At 37.5% G+C, this 19822-nt stretch overlaps 2 protein-coding genes and 1 pseudogene across 2 annotated transcripts; all 3 read right to left on the bottom strand.

The window, feature by feature from the left end:
• Window positions 1-2224: 2224 nt before the first annotated feature.
• LOC137719871 (pentatricopeptide repeat-containing protein At3g49170, chloroplastic-like) lies at window positions 2225-3932 on the bottom strand (annotated as a pseudogene).
• Window positions 3933-4108: 176 nt separating this feature from the next.
• LOC137720542 (histone H3.3) lies at window positions 4109-5702 on the bottom strand. The gene is made up of 4 exons (XM_068459627.2): window positions 5567-5702; window positions 4904-5052; window positions 4695-4785; window positions 4109-4602 (listed from the first exon to the last, which is right to left on the bottom strand). Exons 2-4 carry the CDS (start codon window positions 5050-5052, stop codon window positions 4432-4434), a joined length of 411 nt encoding a protein of 136 aa, XP_068315728.1. The 5' UTR covers window positions 5567-5702; the 3' UTR covers window positions 4109-4431.
• A 4581-nt stretch (window positions 5703-10283) lies between these two features.
• LOC137720212 (uncharacterized) lies at window positions 10284-16644 on the bottom strand. The gene is made up of 9 exons (XM_068459249.2): window positions 15966-16644; window positions 14137-14343; window positions 13764-14015; window positions 12704-12770; window positions 12431-12613; window positions 12199-12290; window positions 11431-11613; window positions 11214-11350; window positions 10284-10978 (listed from the first exon to the last, which is right to left on the bottom strand). The coding sequence occupies exons 1-9, from the start codon at window positions 16473-16475 to the stop codon at window positions 10792-10794; spliced, it is 1818 nt and encodes a 605-aa protein (XP_068315350.2). The 5' UTR covers window positions 16476-16644; the 3' UTR covers window positions 10284-10791.
• Between the last annotated feature and the right edge of the window lie 3178 nt (window positions 16645-19822).

The raw sequence follows: 19822 nt of genomic DNA, 5'->3' as shown, positions 1-19822 counted from the left end.
ATTCCCTCACGGTTTTGTTTTTGGGAACTCACGAGTAACTTCCCAGTGGGTCACCCATCATGGGATTGCTCTAGCCCCCTTCTCGCTTAACTTCGGAGTTCCTATGGAACCCGAAGCCAGTGAGCTCCCAAAAGGCCTCGTGCTAGGTAGGGATTGGAATATACATTTAAGGATCACTCCCCTGGGCGATGTGGGATGTCACAAGCCAGCCCTCCAACCTTCTCTGATTTCGTAGGGCCCTCTCTGATTCCACATCCCTCTGGCCCTCTGGACCCTTCAGTTAGAGATGGCCTAAGTGACGTCAGCTAGCCGTTGGATTTAAAATTTTCTTTTGCTATAAATGGGGTGGATATTAGGTTATAATTCACACAGGGGTGGATATTAGGTTATAATTCACACAACTTTGAATTCAATCTATTTTAATTCAATCTCTTTCAATTCAATCTTTTTCAATTCAAGTTTGCAATGAATTCCAACTTTGGATCATCTTCAGATTCCAACTGGGGGTCCTCATCCAATTCCAAATTGGAAGCAAAATGGGCGCAAATGAGACGAGAAGATGAGGTGTCTGATAAAGAAGTTCAAGTAAAGCGCAACAAATGAAACAGAGCAGCAGCCATGGCTGCGGCCATGGTGTGTCAGCCAACTGAGGAACAACCTCAATGGGGCGGTTCTATTGCTGGTTGCTCTTACAAACCACAAAACAGATCGATGTCACATGCCAATCTGATGAACAACTACTTCAACCCCAACTCGATGTACACATAAGAGGATTTCAAACGTCGCTTCCGGATGAGGCGTCATGTCTTCGAGCATTTACTTTGTGATGTCCAGCAAGTCAATCCATACTTTCGACAAAAGCGAGACAGAGCAGGCCGCCCTGGTTTCTCACCTCATCAGAAGGTTACTGTTGCACTCCAAATGATGGCCTATGGCTCCCCAGCTGATTCGATGGATGAAACACATGGTATGTCTGAGTCTACATGCCTTGATACTCTTGAACAATTTTGTGACACAACTGTTCAGGTTTACAAAGACGAGTACCTCCGCGAGCCAAATCAAGAAGATCTGAATCGGCTCCTTTGTAAAAGCTGAAGACCGTGAGTTTCCGGGCATGATAAGGTCATTAGACTACATGCATTGGGATTGGAAGAATTGTCCCACCGGAAGGCAATGAGGCTTTAGCAGAAGGTCGAGAAAGCCCACTGCAGAAAAGTTGTTTACCTTACACCAAGAGGCATACCGGAAAGATGTTGAGAAAGCTTTCGGTATTCTAGAAGCACGGTGGAAGATCATCAGCGAACGGGTAAGAGGGTGAAGTCGAGAAAATTTGGACTCCATCATGATGTCTTGCATCATATTCCACAATATGATAGTGGAGGATGAGCGAGATGGGTATATTAATGGAGAGTCTGATGACGACCAAGAAGATCTAAATAGGTCAAGAATGGCTCGTGCAAAAATATATGATGGGCCTAATTTGCCTTTCAATCCAAGAACTGGTAGTATCTCTATAAATGAGTACATGAGGCACTATATAATGATACATTCTCGTGCCACAAACAAGTACCTACAACAAGATCTTGTTGTATATCTTTGGGCCAAAAGAAGCATGCAGTAGGCGTTTAAATTTTATGTTGTTAAATGTTTTTTAAAATGTTGTTTAAGTTTCATGTTGTTAAATATTTTTTTTATGTTGTATAATTTGTATGTTGGTTAATGTTATTTAATGTTGTTTCATATTGTTTAATGTTGTTTTATGTTACTTAATTTAATTTAATGTTGTATAATGGCTTAGGAAGTTATAGGAAAAAAATATAATTTAAAAAAATATATGAAACAAATTTTGTGAAATAGAAGTTATAGGAAAAAATGGAATTTAAAAAAAATATGAAACAAATTTTGTAAAATAAAAGTCATAGGAAAAAAATAGAATTAAAAAAATTGAAAAATGGAAGTTATAGGAAAAATTTTGTAAATAAAAAATAATAATAAAACGGTAAAAAAAAAATTTCAAATGCAACGGCTAGCTGATGTCAGCTAGCTGTTGCATTTGAATTTTTTTCTTAAGCATTTCTGTCGGTTATAACCAATAGAAATACATTTATATTAAATAATATAAACGTATTCAACCAATAGGAAATATATTTTTCTGGCCAGCCCTTCAGCCCTCTCCGATTCTGTGGGACCACTTATCGTTCAATCTTAATTCAATAATGAAGGAGAAAGTACAATAAAAATGTTAAACAACCACATACGGTTGGATTAAGATCGAATAGTGGATGACCACAATTTTCTTAGACCACGGGGTTTAGGAAAACAGGCCTGGAGAATAAATTTGATGCAACATCCCTTCATTGTCCGGCAGTTGCGAATATGTTGGACAACCAGACATAAGGCCCGGAACTACGAGGATTCAAATCTAATATATTCTTTGCAGCCAGCTCCCCTATTTCTACGTTTACGTGAACACTGCAAATGGCATCTGTTGGATTGTGTTGCAAGCCTTCTCTAACTGACCTGCTCAACACAAAATGCCAAGCAAGCAAGCATAATGCTCCGATCTAGGAGCAATGCCGTATCTACAGACCATCGAGCCAAGGAACTTCAAGCTCTCGTTCATTTTCCCTGCATGAGCACAAGCAGATAACAAGCGAAGATATGTTATACCGTCTGGTTCTAAGCCACAGACCGCAATCTGGTTGAAGAAATCAAGAGCTTTCTCATAGAGACCATTCTGTGCAAAAGCAGCAATAATGGTGTTCCATGAACGAGGTCTGGAAGCTCAATTTGTTTGAAAACTCACACGGCATCAATGATCGCACCACATTTGCTGTACATGGTAATCAAAGCGTTATATAGGGAGAGGTTTGATTCAAATCCATGTTTAATAATGAGCAGAAGAGCTTGTCTTCCGTTTTTAAGCGATGCAAGACTAGAACAGGCAGCAAGAACGGAAACAAGGGTCCATTTATGTGGATGCAGACCAATCTCAAGCTTTTGTGCATAGCCTGTAGATGAAAAGGCATGTCAGGGGACAAGTGATTAGAACAATGCCTTAGAAATCGACACAGACACAACAAACTAGTTAAGCTTTCGATAAACATTTGAAGGAGAAAAGGAAAGCCTGCTAAATTAGGACAATGGTTTAGAAACTCGAAGAACATTTCCTGAGCAGTGAGCACATTAGGCATGGAAGATGTTGACCTAATTGAAGTACTATGAGAAGTGCAAGCAAATCAATGTCGTATTAGGTAAGGATTGGAGCTGTAACGTTGTCACTTACATCACGAGTGCAAGTAGAATACCCTACCAAGAAATTTTAAGGTTCCTCCAGATTGAAGAGTGAATTGCACTGAATTTGATCAAATAAAGCTCTGGCATCTTCCATCTTTCCCTCCTTAGAACAGACCGTGAGCATAGCTGTCATTGCAACCGCATTTTTCTCCAGCATCTGGTCGTACAATTCCCTTGCTTCATCAAACTTGCCGTTCTCCACATACCCACTAAACAGCGCTGTCCAAGAAACAGCACTCTTGCGAGGCCTGCAATCAAACAGTGCTCTCTCTCTCTCTCCTGTCTTAGCGTACCCATCAATCATTGCAGTATAAGAAATCACATTCCTCCTCGGCACGTCTTCAAATATCCTACTAGCTTCCTCCAGCCGATCATATTTCACAAACCCCGAAATCATAGCATTCCCAGAAGCGACTATTTTTTCGGGCATCCGTCGGAAGTACTCGAAAGCGTCATCGACCATCTCATTCTCGACGCATCGGCTAACATGGAATTCCAGGACATCACACATTCCCAACAGGCAGCTTCCGATTCCCCCAAAAGACCCATTTTTCCAGTACCCAGTAATGATAGCATTCCTTGTAACTACCGTCTTTTGTGAGCAATTCTTCGAACAATTGACGGGTAGCTTCAATCGTTCGATGGAGTAACGTTCGACAGGTCAATTTTAATCAAAAGAAACCTAAATTCCAGTATTCTATTTTGTTGGATCACAAAATTGAAATCAAATTTTAAATTACTAACCCATTTCAACGATTCAAACATTCATCAACCATCCAACGCAAATACTTAAAGATGGAACAAGGAGAAATAACAAACTACACTAGATTACGACGAAATATTGTTCAATAGCAAGGCTGCAGACAACCAAATGAACAAAAAAACGCAAATTAAACACATCTCTAGGTTGTTCATATTCTACGAAACAAACCAACCAAAAGCAACAGCATATCTTAAAGATTGTTTTGCCTATAACCATAATATCTGACTACATCTTGTACCAAACCCTAGCCACCTATCATCCTATCACAAAAAAACACCGCCCTTCTGTCCGCGAAAGCATTATACATATCAGCCTTCATTCCCATCTGCAGCCACCACAATTACCCCGCCGTTGCAAGGCAGGCAGGTCACTTAAGCACGCTCACCCCTGATCCTCCTGGCAAGCTGGATATCCTTCGGCATGATGGTAACCCGCTTGGCATGGATAGCGCAAAGGTTGGTGTCCTCAAACAGACCCACCAGGTAAGCCTCAGCAGCCTCCTGCAGTGCCAGCACTGCGTGGCTCTGGAAACGCAGATCAGTCTGCAAACACAAAATCCAAATAGAAATTCATCAATGCATTCACTTCGAGGCACATAACCAAATCGACTCAACAAGTTACAAACAATAAATACCTTGAAGTCCTGGGCAATTTCACGAACAAGCCTCTGGAATGGCAGCTTCCTGATCAACAGCTCAGTACTCTTCTGGTACTTACGGATTTCACTGCACAAGACATTCCAATCAATACATAATTCAGACCAAACCACATACCCATCAAGAAACAACACCGAAAACCTTTAGCAACAATGAACAACAAAAGAAAGAGGATCAATTGACTTACCGAAGAGCAACGGTACCAGGGCGGTATCTGTGGGGCTTCTTGACTCCTCCAGTGGTTGGTGCAGACTTACGGGCAGCCTTGGTTGCGAGCTGCTTCCTGGGAGCCTTTCCTCCAGTTGACTTACGAGCAGTTTGCTTGGTACGGGCCATCTAAATACACACAGCATTACCAAGGTCAGTATATATTTAATCACAACCACCTCTTTCATTTTACCAAAATCATACCCTCTATTTGTTCAGCCAAAATTATGAAACAAATTTTCCGAGCAACCAAACATACCTTCCACAGATACGGATCTAGATCACGTTTACAGAAATCGAATTAATAAAATTAGGTTTTTTCATTAATCCCATATTATTAGCTAAACGAAAACCCAGAAACCCCGAAATATTTTCATTCAAATACGGAAAAACCCTAAATAATAACACTGAAATATCATAACTATGTCAAATCTTTAGATCTTCACATAAAAATACGATAGCAATGTAAAACCCTAAATCACTAACTACATATCCGATAATATAATTCTTTTTTTTTTTTTTCTTAAAACCCTAGATCCATATCAAAATAGAAAGAAAACGGAATCGAAAATGAAAAGTAAACCCTAATTCCCGTAAGAAGAATTAATTAAATTTATAAAAAAACTTCTAACAAAATTCGTACCTCTGCTTGCTTCGCGTTCTGTTCGCCTCGGTCTTCTCTTTCTTCGAACGAACAAAAGTTTTGGACGTTCAACAGGTTAAGGCGTATATATAGGGTGTGATTGTGAAGTGGCAGGGGATCGGACGGATGCAATTCAGTATCCGTGTGTTTTCTCTTAGTTGTATCTAACGGTCAAGGAGGGGCTTAGTTGTGTTTTCTCCCTTTGAATGTCCGGTTGTGATTTGATTTTACATTGGTGACGCAGATCGCTATTGACTAATACTGGATTCCTATTGGTCGACATCTTTTCATATGGATGCAAACTTGTGTAATATTTTTGTTTTAAACGGGGAGTTGAATTAACGTTACGTGGGAATTTTTAATTTTAAAGTTTATATTATATTGTAGCTAGCTTGACTTTTGATACGGTGCGATTCCGGGTATAGAACCTCCATTCAAATTCGAACTCTCGCCGATCCATTTTTAGTAGCAACTAATTATGGGTTGAAATAATATTTGACTTGGAGTAGAAGTACATATAATATCGAGTTTTGTAGTGAGATATCAATCTATCAACAATGTGTTTGAAATAGATCATGTATTTAAAAATAAAAATAAAAACGTCCCAAGTTCAAATTCTTTATGAACCAAACCACACTCACACTCCCCATTCGGGTGGGTTTGGAGCGATGATTTCTGTGTGGTGGTGGCAAGTGTTGCAGACAATTACGTCTCACTCAGTTGTATGCGCTTTATGCAAGATCTAACCTTTGTAAAAATCCATTTTGCTTACCATTTTGCAGGGCTGTCTCTGAGATTTCGAGGACCCTATGTGAAATTTATCAAATGGGCCCTTCTTATAAGACATCTTAAAAAGAATTGAACAACATATTGATGCTAAAACGCAATATTGAAATAAACTTTAAAACTAACCAACCATCTGTTTCTAAATATTATTAAATGTAAAGAAAACTACAAATTAACCATAGTACTTATAACTAACGATAAGTTCAATCTAAAGAAACCAAATAAATAAAACCTTAAAAAGTCTATCATTGAAGTTTCACTTAAAGATGGCTCTTCGTGCATTTTTTGCTACAAAATCATCAATTAAACCTTCATAATCAATTTTGTCTAAAAAATCACTTTCAATCGATATCAAAGCAAGTCCATTTAACCTTTCCTGCAACATGGTTGACCGCAAGTATGATTTTAATAACTTTAACTTTGAGAAACTCCTTTCTGCAGATGCAACGGTAATAGGTACAGTCAACAAAATTTTGTCTGCAATGCTTGCAGTCGAGAAACAACGCATCATCTCCAGGTAGTTCAATATGTCAATGAATATTTTTATTTCTTTTAGCAAAGGCTCTCATAAAAGTTTCAACTCTACTAATAATGCATCCCCATCAACATCAAAGGGCTCATCTTTCTTGAGAAAGTTTTGAAGCCAACCATAACAATCTTTCAATTTATCATTGTCTATTGAATTCAACCATTCTGAAGTGAACAAAACTCAAATATATCATCATACGCTTGATATTCTTCAAACCTTCTCTTCAGTGAACCAATAACTTGATCTATTATATATAAGAAGTAATGAACTCTAAAAGATTTCTCCGCTGATTGTTCAGTTGGTTAGATTCACCTTCATTCTCATCAAAATGTCTTGTTCTACGAACTTGGTGCTTTTCAGGAAATACAGGATCAATTTCCATTTCAATGGCAAGTTTTTTAGCATTAATCATAGCATCCGCAAACCCAGTTTCTTTGTACTTTTTAAAATAAGCGATCAATTATTGTACTTTTTCTATAGCAACATCAATAAGCATGTCTTTAGATTGTAAATCTTTGCTAACCTCATTAACAGGAGCCAATATTTCATACCAAATAGTCATGCTCAATAAAAACTCAAGATTCCCAATATCATATGTTGCCAAAGATTTAGCAGCACTTCTTGTTACTAAGTTATTGTCACTTTCTGCTAATTGGAGTAAAACTTTTTTTATTTGTAGAGGTTGGGATTGAATTGCTTTAACACTCACAACACGGCTTTCCCATTGTGTGGCCGACAATGATTTGAGAGTCAGTCCTCTTATATTTTCTTCCAAAGAAGTCTTTCGATTTGCCACAAGAGTTTGTCATATCACAAAGTGTTAAGTTAAGACTACGGCAACCACATGGAGTGTACATTGCCCTATGATTTATATCCAAAAGCCTTTTTTGTACACATTAGTGTCTCCCTCTCATATTTGATCTATTATCATAACCTTACCCTCTCACATCGTCAATATCAAGATCAAGAACTTTTAATACATTCTGCAACTCTTCAAACAGTTCTTCTCCTGATGTGTTATTCACAATTAGATATTGCAAAAAATATTCTTCTACTTTTATTGGAGTACTGTTTATATCCACACATCTTATCAAGGTCATCTGTTCTTTGTGGCTAAAATCAGGAGTGCAATCAAGTATCATGGTAAAATTTTTAGCTTCTTTGACTTTTTGAATGATTGCAGCTTTGATTTCACAAGATATCAACAATATCAACTCATTAGATGGTATGACTAAGATAATGATAATGAATCTCATTATTTTGGAAGCGTTGAAGATGATTCTTTATCAATGGATTAGATTCAGCCATCATTTGAACTAGGCCCATAAAATTGCCATTACTTTCTTGATAAAACGTATCGTTATTTCCATAAAAAGCCAGTGTGTTTTTAACTAAATATTTCACAATGGAAATCAACGTTCGTAGTAACTTCCTCCAATGCTCTTTTTATTTCTTGATCTGGTCTTGCACAACTTTGTCAATTGTTTCGTTTTTCTGCAATTTAAGATGCAAATCAATCCAAATGGTCATGTTCAAGATGTGATCAAAAATGTTGTCATGCTCTTTAAGCCTCACATTAAGATGTGTCCAATCTTTGTAGCTCTCATTTGCTAATTGACCTTTGAGAGGCCCTTTCTTGAACAATTTACAACAAAAGCAAAACACTTTATCAACACCATTTGAATAGACTAGCCTCTATCATGTTTCTTTCCATTGGATAAATATCGAGTGTAAAAGGCTACATTAAAACGGCTATTAAACTAATCTGTAGGACCTTTCTCAATTGATAGATCTCTTGCAGGACCTTTTTCTGCCAACAAATCAATCCATTTGGGAGCAAGACTATCCCAAATTTGAGGATCATAAATGTTTGAGGAAATAGACTCACTTGGTTGATCAGTGACAATAGGAGCATCCTCATGATTATCATTATCACGAGGGTTGTCATCAACTTCATCATTGCCCAAATCATCAACTAATTTCTCATTGTCATCATGTCGTTCCGTAATTAAATCATCCACTGAACTTTGTGGTTCTTTTTCTTTCAGAAAGAACCTATCAATAGCTCTTTTTTTTAGACTAAGTCAATTGTTCAACTTTTCTTTTTCTTTGACGCTTCAAGTAGCCAAATGAATATTTTCTAGTAGGTGCTATCTTTTATATCTCAAATAAGATCACAATAAAATTATAGTAAGTATGAACAAAGAAAGCTGATAGTCCGTAACGTGTGTGCGTCTAGCAATATTTTGTGACTGTTCTTCTCTTGATTTTGCCTTGAAAAGTACAAAAGAAAAACAAATCATTATAGATGAGAAATACCCAAATCTTCAAATTTCAAGTCAATATACTTAAATTAGTAAATATCTTACTTTGATCGAAGTCTACATCATTTTGATCAGTTGAATTGTCTTCATGATTCGGAAGCTTCTCTTGAATTTCATAAATTTATAAATTAGGGTTTAATAATTTGTGGGAAATATAACAATGGGACGAAGAGAGAATGGGAAGTAGACTGGAACACGACAACGTCTGGAATTCTGATTTCTAGTGCTCTGGTAGTCTGGTGTGAAAGAAGAAAAAAAATGGAAGCAGCGATTAGACTTTGGCGTAAGAGAAGAAGTTTGAGCCTTTGAATTGTTTGCCTCGGTCAATGGAGTTTTCCACTTTTAATCGATTAGCTTTGCCCTTTGGTAATTATTATTTTATATAATTTCGTATAGATTTTAGGTAGTAGTCTGATGGCTTTTTGGGCCCATCAGATATATATATATATTATTTGATTAATATTTCTATATATTATTTTTATATTATTATATTTAATAAAAAAAATATTTTTGGGGGCTCCCCAAATTTTGGAGCCCTGTGTAATAGAATCGGTAGCACTCCCCAAAAGCCGGCTCTGCCATTTTGTATTGCATTTTTAGTAATATTCATCCTTATACGTAAGTGAGAGATTTTAAGTTCGATTTTCATTAAAACTTGATTCAAACCAAATTATTATTGCTAATCTATTGTGAGAACTGACTCATTATGGCTCATTATGAGAGTTATCACACTCTCTACCCATAAAATTAACAATATCCTATGCATTAAAAAAAAAAAAAATCATTTCCATGTGTTGAAGATCTAACAACAATTTTCCTAATGGAAGGAGTGCAAAATTGACCAAGGGCTCATTTGGAAGTAACTTTAAAATGACTGGAAGTGCTTTGAAAACCAATCTATAGTAAAAATGCAAGTGAATCGTAGAAAAAGCACTTCAAGTACTACAAGAAGCACATAACTGATGTTTGTTGCAGAAAACACTTAAAGTGTTTTTTGAACCCAAAAAGGGTTTCAATCGTTTCAAAAACACTTCCAAATGAGGCATAAATCCACTAGTACACTGTACAGCCAACAAAGTTGTGTCAACTACGGTATTATTAATACACTGAATAAATAAATTAATAACAATGAAGGTGTTTAAACAAAATACAAAGTACAAAATAGAAGCCAAAAACTCAAATCACAATGTGGAGTTGAAAAATTTATCTGAGATCCACTGGCCTATTCAGAAGCTTGAACGAGAACGTAAAATCGACGTCACGAATGGTTAAAACTAATTTAAATTTTGTATCACTAGCTCATTTCATTTTCTTTTACAAAGGTATACGCAACTATATGCAGTTCCAAGGATCAGGCACCTACCTAAACACAATAACTCCACCATTACACATCAAGACACAAAGGCCTCCCAATATTTTCTCTATATTTCAAGCCTATCAGCCGATTTGTATCTTCTCAACCTCCGACCCGAGTACGCCAATTAATTCATCTGTGCTGTGATCGCACGGTGACACACCGGATCCACGACACTTAACCCCAGAATGCTGCTATACTTACAATCTAGCTTTGATATCTCATTCACTAATCATGTCTCAACAAGGTGAAATAAGTCGGAGACGCTGAGGTGCTTCGCAAGCCTCTGGACAGCAGACCGCACAACTTCAGAATCTGGAGAAACTGAATTTGGGAGAAGAGGAAGGCAAACCGGTAAATGCTGCTCGCTGTCTTCAGGAGGACAGAAGAAATAAAGCACTGCTCTGCAGAATATAAATCTGGAAGTAGGATCATCATGTAAGCATTTCCGCTATTTTTAACTTTTAACCAACAAATTAAAAGAACCAAAGACAATTGCTATTATTGCGTTTCCTATTATAAAGGCAAATGCACACCCCAATCAGGACCAAGTCATGAAAACAAGTAAGATCGCAATAACACTAGGCATAACAAATTACGAGAACCAGATATTTGTTGCCTTATATTCCTTGGCAGGGTGGGGAAGATGTGTACCTCAGAATAAGTCGCCGCAAAAAAGGATCGGATATAACTTGTGCCCATACCAGATCCAGGCTTGTCGTTGTACAAAGAATAACTTCCCACTCAGAGAAGGCAGCAGAGAGTAGGCTTTCAGCATTGCTATAAACCTCCTGAAAGCAGAATAAATTAATTGGAACAACTAAATAAAATGTATAGCCAGGACGTACAGCAGTCCTTGGAATTAACTTACTGCTTCGGTATCAGAAGAGGAGAAGCCAACTAATTGGCCGAAAGCTGCCAGGGGAGCAGTCAAGAAAAAGGTAAACTGACTTCCATTTTGCGTTAAATCAGCATCAGCTGGATTTTTGAATGCTGGTCTCATAGGTGAAAGAAGCAGAGCAGCCGTCTCTCCTCTTTCCGCTCCATGTAAAACCTGAAATCATTCATCAGCAGAATGTAAGTATTTTCACTAACAAACACCACTAAGATGCAGATCGACTCTTTCCGCTGTCTCAAACATCAGGCAATGAAAAAAGACCATAGGATGGAGAAAGCTTCTCCAATCCCATCCAAATGGCCAAGAACCAGGAACAGAAGATGGCATCTGGGGAGGGAATGGGAGGGGGCAAGAATTACAGAAGTCTTTTCCACAAGTGCAACGTTTAGAAAGATTCACTAGGCATTGGCACTCCCTTGAATTTAGATGCCAAAACATATTTGAGCCAGAAAAGCATCAAGGTTGTTAGGGATGTACGTGCTTCCAATAACAAATACCAGGTAAAACATTACTGATTCCAGAAACTTGATAAGTTACTCTCAACATGTCAAAACTTACTCCAAGAACAAAGATATGTAGACCCCATAAAATGAAATTAAAACAATAACCATAAAATGTCTTTTTATTTTTTTGGGTGGGGGTGGGGGGTGGGGTTAAAGGAAAAAAATCTGATTTGGAAACTACACTCCAATGTAAAAACATGCAACCACAGAATTTATGCACAAGTTTTGACAAACCTGCCTTGAATGCATGGCTGTTGTCGCTATCTATTACCAAGAAAAGAGGTCTACGAGTAAAAGGAATTATATCGCCGGGGTAAAGGTTATTCAAACCTGAAAATCAAAGAAAACGTAAAGGCAAGAACCAATAACACAGGGAAGCCAACAAATAAAATAAATGACTTAACAGAATACTGTTCACAAAATTGGCCAAATAAAACAAGGCAGCACATCGATGCATTACAGGAACCTACCACCATTTCCTCTAGGGCCAAACCATAGATATTGATCATAATAGCCACTTGACTCTCCCTTGTTATTTGTACGTGATTCAGGCAGAAACTTGTTCTGATCTTGGAGAGGAACTTTGTTTTTTGAGGACTTCTGTGATCCCCCAGAATTGTACACCTGACTAGTATTACTTTGATCAACCTTCCCTGCACAACAGATCATCAAGTTCACTAATCTGGGATGACAAAACATGATGATTGATGAGTTGATATTTATCCAACGAAACCAAATTTAACCTGAGGCTGACAGATACACTAGCATAATACTGTCCAGAGGGAGCTCCTCACAAATTGTAGCCATCACCTGCCGATGCATCATTAGAAACTCAGCATTGGCAACTAAGATTAATTAAAAAGCACATATGTATGTATATGATAGGTTGAAGATTTTATCTTCACACTGGCTAAAAAGCAACCAATATTTGATGGTCCCACACTACATAATTGCATTAGGACATTTTTACCCCATTATCTATTGCAGGTACATGAACGAACAGTGCAACTGGCGATGCCATTTTACAAACAAAAACATAAAGAACACCGCATGATAAAGCTGACTAAAATCACTAAGCTACATACAAATATGACAGGACACTGTGCGACCGAACATGCAAATAAAGGGGTTGTATGCCTATATTTGGCCTGAAAAAAGAAAGGGGTTGGACACATCTACGACAAAGCTTCAACATAATGGGCCAATTTCAAAAGAAACAAAAAATATGAAGACTGGGGTTCACTTTGTAGTACAAAAAATTAAATAATAAAAAGATTCTTTCTGTTTTCCCTTTATGGTAAAAATATACTTCTCGATGTTTTCGTCGACCAAAACTCTCATTATAACAAGGAAATGGAGACCAAGGGGCTAGGGCATTCATTGGCTTTTCAAGTTTTCAACTAACGTAGTAGGGGCTAGTAAGACATGAAGGCTCACACTCCAGTGTTTCTTTAACAAAGTAAAGGCTAAAACTATATATAACTAGTTTTTCAAGATTTTTGTTTCATTTACTCTTCTTAAATTATTTGAACAATTCAAACCAAAATAGAAGTGGGACTTTGATCAAAATTTCATGAATATTCCTTAGATGAGCCATACCTTTTGTAAATTATTTAACGTGTTAATTCTTGTGTCCTATATTTTGGGTTTTTCCAATTCCCTTGTCAGTTTTCTATCATTTTGAATGTTGCATATTTCAAGCATAACAGAACATGAGTTTCAAGGCTCTCAGCAGGTCCCTACAGTTCCAGAGACAGAGCCCTCAAATAACAAATATGATAAACATATGGCCTTAACACTTACCGCTATCAAATGTGTCACAGATGGACGATAGATAACAGCTTTCCTGGGATTTGGTGGTAAACTTGGATCAGTCATGTCCGCAGCCAAGTTCAAATCAATTACACCAGATGCCGCAGAAGCCCCAGAGTGTTCAATAAAAACGCCATTCTCCTTTGGTTCAACTGGTCGCTTTTGGTAGAAAGACCCACTTGGCTCCCATTCCAAACATTGCAGCATTCGGAAAGTGTCCAATGTAAGTTCAGCAAATTTGACCTGCAAGTCACAATGCATGGACATTCACATACCTTTTCCTTTGTGATGGCTTTATATTACTATCGATTCTCAAATGAATTAAAATCAATGATTAAAGATGTGAACGGTTATTTATTTTTACCTCATTACGGTGATAGCTTGTCAACAATGCATCTTGAAATTTTAAAACTCTCTTTGCATGGAAACGAGTAACATATAGAAGAGATGCTGGATTTGAATCAAACAAGGTGGAGTATCGCAATGGCCTGACATTCATAAAGGCCGTATCAACTTTCATAAATCGAGCAATTTCTTGCACCACTAGCCTCCATTCTTTAAAATTAGTGTCCTGAGAAGAGATAGCTCAAATGTCCAAAATCATGCAGGTAAACACAGGAAAGAACTTTGCAAGAAATTAATCAAGGAATACTACTACAAATTAACTATTTGAAGTTACAACTGAGGCATAAATAAAAGTTTGCACATATATTAGCTGTTTGAATTGTGACATAAGTAAATGCATACATAGTCCTTCAGTAAAAATTTGATTTAACTTTGGGATGTAGGTTTCAGTTGCTTCATTCATGAATCTTTTCAAAGAGTACAAGCAGAAAAACAAATGGGCTTTGGTGACTTGCAACTTCAAATTGCTTCGTCTAACTACTTAGTAACTCCGGAGACAGTTGTTGGACCTCAAAAGATTGGCCACACCTAAAACTAACCAGTCCCTGTGTATCAGCATAAATTCCACTGATTCCACCCTAATCCAACTGCTTCTGTCAGTCACTTTGCCAACTTGTATCTCAATGCTTTGCTTAAAATTAATTGTGATCTATAGGACTGGTGCACCAGTAGTTGAGATTACACATCCAGAAATCACATATCACTATTTCAAGGCAAGCCCACCATACTGTGTATATATAATTCAATATCATTCAGGGTTTGTCCCTGGTACTTTCACTTTGATCCTGCTCCCCAATTATCATCCTTCGTATGTATGAGATGCTAATTTTAGTCTCAACTTATAAAACTTTAAAGCTAGACAATTTGTACTCAATCTGAGCTTCAATCATATGCCATAAAAATTCACACATGTTTGAATTAGCTACCTGATGTGCATGCAGTCAGAGAGAGGGAGAGGGAGGGAGGGAGGGAGGGAGAGAGAGAGAGGGAGAGAGAGAGAGGGAGAGAGAGAGAGAGAGAGAGACTAAATTGTTAATCAGATTTATTTATCAGCTAATAATTGTTCAAAATCACCAAAAAGAACCAGCACAAGTTTCGATTCAAGACTGAGTTTTCTATATGTTCTCCTTTGCCTCGCCCCTCAACATGATGTGGAATTCAGACCCACCTGAGCCGGTGAATTACTCAGCTGGCGGTACCACTTTCATTAATGAGGAATTCACATCTCCTCTTCAGCCATTTCCCATAACAGCATGGCAACACTCGACACACTCGGATCTAGTTTACGTGACAAGTCCTTTTCACTTAATAAAATGACAATTAACAAAAATGTAGAAATGAGTCTTCGCTTGAAAACCGAAGACCCCAGATTGCATATATCAAAAATGCAAATCAAATTTCAGAAACTGCACTAACAAATCACACAAGGGATGTGCTATCCACACACCTTATTTTACTTCTCACACACCCCTTGATAATTTATGTCTGTTGATCTTCTTCAATTCATCCGATCGACAGCCGAAAATTAAAAAGGTGAGTGAGAAGTAAAACGGGATGTGTGGATATCACATCCCATCACACAATTGATCCAATCACAGCAACCACCATAAAAATTTGTCCATAAATTTGAGAAAGATTTTATCTTGGACTTGTTAGTGCTCTGTCTCTCCTAGAATAGAAAGGACTCAGTCAAAATCTCCTAGTCACTTGTATGACTCATTGGTTCTCACTTCTCACTTTCTTAGAAACCAAACAAATCCTAATGCGCAAAAAAGAACGAGAAATTACCCGAAAATTGGCTTTGCAGTTGTCAACAAGCGATTTGAACCGCTCAGCAAGAAGCTGAACTGTCTCGGTCCGGTTCAAAATCAACGAAACGAGCAAAAACCGAGCGTAGAACCTCAGCTCCTTGAACCGGACTCCGATATCCTTCTTCCCAAAACCTCTGGAGCCGGCGGAGCCATCGAAGTAGTTGCGGCTGAGAATGGCCTCGTAGAAGACGTAGGCCTCGATGAGGAATCGGGCCTCGCTGGTCCGCATATACTGGCCGAAGTAGAGCTGGCCGATCCGGCTGGCGATCTCGCCGATTTCCCAGCGGTTCAGACCGGCGCCGACGAGCTTGGAGCGGTTCTCCTGCTGGTACTTCCAGAGGCGCATATAGGCCTTGAAGACCTTGTGGAAGTAGTGCTGGTTGGGGAGGCGTCCGTACGCCGGCACGTCGCGAACCCTAGCGAACTTCCGGTCGGCGCCTTCCACCAGCGCCCGGAACGTCCGCGTCACGACGTCGTTTTCGGACATGTGGCCGGGTTAAAGCCGCTTGGGAGCTTGGGTTTCAGTAATTACAGTCCCCGGAGGTCATCGGAAATGGTGCAGTAGCCTTTATAGACCATACACGGACAGGCTATAGAGAGAGAGAGAGAGAGAGAGAGAGAGAGTGTGTTTCTGGCTTATATGAATATCTGCTTTCTAATATTAAAGATTTTTTATTTTATTTTTTGTTGGGATTTTGGGTTTTGAATTTTTGTTTTTCGGTCACTGAATTTGTGAAATACTATTGGCTTGAGAGATTTTGTCTGATTTTGACCCGTGACGTGATTTTTTTTTAATCATTTTTTTAGCATAAAGAGGAGTACACCCAGAGGTAAATGTCTATTGAAACCAAAATGGTCTCTAGATTGGAGTTTGAAAAATATACATGTAAAGCTCTTCGATGACCATACAAATGTTTGGTACGGTTTATTTTTGTGTTTACAAAGTGTTTATTGTAATATTAAGCATATCTCAATAAGTTGCGTTGATAATATTTGACAAATTCTCTCGAATTATTTATCAGATTATTTCAGTATATGTCGATAGTTGTTGACATGTGCGCCACATTGTTTGGCTGACGACAAAAAACCCACCAAATGTTTGACGAGATGCCTCAACAGTGAATCAATTGAATTTTTTTGCGCGCTTCACGCTTTGTTTATGTCTAAAAAACTTGTACTTTTAGCACTATAACCCCCAAGGTTAGAATCTGACTCTGTCATTGATTACACTGCCAGTAAAAGTTTTATGTCAATATACCTATGATATATGAATAAAATCTCCCATATCTTTATTTTATAAATACGAAATAAGACACTATAGTGCACCTGTATAATGTATTGTACAAGTTGTTTTAAGTAAGGAGAGTTTTTTAGTGCTGAAGAATGGTTTCCATGTCCATGTGATCCTGGAAGTACAATTGTGGACTAAGAATTAACCTCCTCTTTTAATATGATAATTCATTTACCAAAACAAAAAATATCCTACTTAACAAATATATATTTTTTATTATTTCAAAAAGTTCATTTGCTACTATTGTTGCTTAGTGGTATATACTGAATTAGATGGCAATATTGTGTGTTAGCCCATATCTCATATCTCGATGTATTAAAAATAATTCTTAAATGATTGTTGTGATATATAATAAAGCTCACTAGTCTATTAGGCTATCTTTAACTCAAAGGTCTAAAATCCTATAATTGAGTTTCGTATTTTTAACTATTCATCTATACGTGCGGTTAAGTAGTTTTTTTCTCTAATGAAAAGGAACCTATTTCACTTCCAACTTTACAATTTGTTAAACTTTTGTATTTCGTTGATTTTTTTTTTTTTTTTGCTACTAATTTTAGAATTAGTTTGGTATAATCTATCTTGTTTTATCCCCAAAAAAAAAAAAGGTAGTGAAATATGAGAACATTGAACTTTTTATGCATTAGATACGAATTTGTAGAGTTTGGGAGGAGTCTTCTTGTTGGATCTGATTTGGATTATTAATAATGGTAGTTTGAAGTTGTGTTTAAATTTGACTCGTTGGATATGTTATTACCGTTAAAATTGATTAAATTGAATTTAAATTGTTGGATTTAAGAATGGATGTAGCTGGACATGCCACACTGGATCAAAATCCAAAAAATGCACCAGCCACTCGATCTAAACGTCATGCACATTTAGGCTGTTAAAATAGTGCTTGTTGTGTGCTCATCCGCATTGGATCTTTCGACCCAACTCCTACTGCAAGACGACCTCTCGACCCAGTTGCTTCCTTATCCACCCGCAGGGGGTGGGAGGAAACAATCTCAAATTCCCACTCTCAATCGCATTGTAACCTTAGGCTTTGTTGAATTATTTCTCTCATTGGTGTACACAAAAGGTTGATTAGTCTGAATCTCAATAGAATCCAGTCATATGCTGAGTTGTAAGCGTTAACATGTGATTAGTCATTTCAACACGTCTAAACTAGTTGAGTAAATGCACATATGCACTTGCTCGTTATTTTAAAATGGTACACCTCCATTAGCTCAATAGATATCAAGTAAGATTTGGTGGTTTTGAATAAACTCTCTAGAAATTGATTTGGCATAAACCTAAGTTTGAAACTATTGGGTGTTAGAACTACATATTTTGACAAGAGATTGTCTTTATGCATTTCCTGGCAGGCATCTAATGAAGAGGGAGATGAGTAGTTGAATGACTGGTAGTTGATTGAAGGAATTGCGTTAAATTGAATGGGGGATATGAAATGCATAAGGAAAAAGCTTCTCCTCCTCCTTTACTCTCTCTTTGGTCTAATCACTCATTTGGCTTTATATATGCACTTTTTCCAATTTTCAATGCCGGTCATTTTCTTATGCTTTATTAGGTGGACTCTACGCATTTTCTGCTTCCTAACCTAACGCAAACCTTGGATCATGTTTCATACTTTGACAAAAACATGTCCTTTTTCACAATTGAGATCGAGGAAAAGACGACTGTGATGAACTTTAGATGGTCCTTTCCCTTCGTGACTTCATATTTCTCCATTGTTTGTTCAAATACCATCACTAAAATGCCTTCATTTACTTGACTTTTATTTACGACTTTCAAACGTTTCTCGAATCACATTTCAAGAGCTCGCGAATGTCCTTTCAAAGACTCTTCGGATGTTTGACATGGGACCTTTTTGTGCCCACTAAATTTTGATATATTTATTCTGCATATTTGGATAACCCTTGACATGAAGCAACATCAATCTACATGGATCTCGAGAGGACTTAGTAGGGTTACTCTCATCACTCAGTAAATGTCGACATGGGCACTACATGCACACTACTAAAACAAAACAAAAAAAATGCTAAACTTCAAAAAACCAAAAACAAATGCGCACTATTTCTTTTACAATAGCCCCCTATTATTAGATACCTTGATCCCCATTGTTCTGGGGCTTGGAAGGCAGTAAAAAATAAATCCTTTAATTTAATCATAAATGATGCTAATTAAGGTGGATTATTATCAACATTAATTTTTTTGTACAAGAAATAACAGAGTGGTGTTCCATCAATCATCACAAATAAATATAATGGGAACATTACTTTATTGACCAATAAATTGATCTAGAGTGACTTTGCACAATTAAACAGAGTAAACACCTAAATAATTACCACAAGCTCAAGCATACAATCACCACTAGTAATGACATGTCACAATAAACAATAGACGCAACATAGTTATACTCGAAGCAACTTGAGTCCAAATGAAATTGTAGTTGATTAGGTAACTGAAAAGGCTACGTAGACACGAGTGGTGTGATCTCCCACTCCCACCAATGAGAAAAATAATTCAACAACTTAGTTGAGAGC

The sequence above is a fragment of the Pyrus communis genome, chromosome 1, assembly GCF_041283825.1.
Source record: "Pyrus communis isolate YQ-2024b chromosome 1, ASM4128382v1, whole genome shotgun sequence".
Lineage (NCBI taxonomy): Eukaryota > Viridiplantae > Streptophyta > Magnoliopsida > Rosales > Rosaceae > Pyrus > Pyrus communis.
This window is presented reverse-complemented; position numbering and strand designations above follow the sequence as displayed.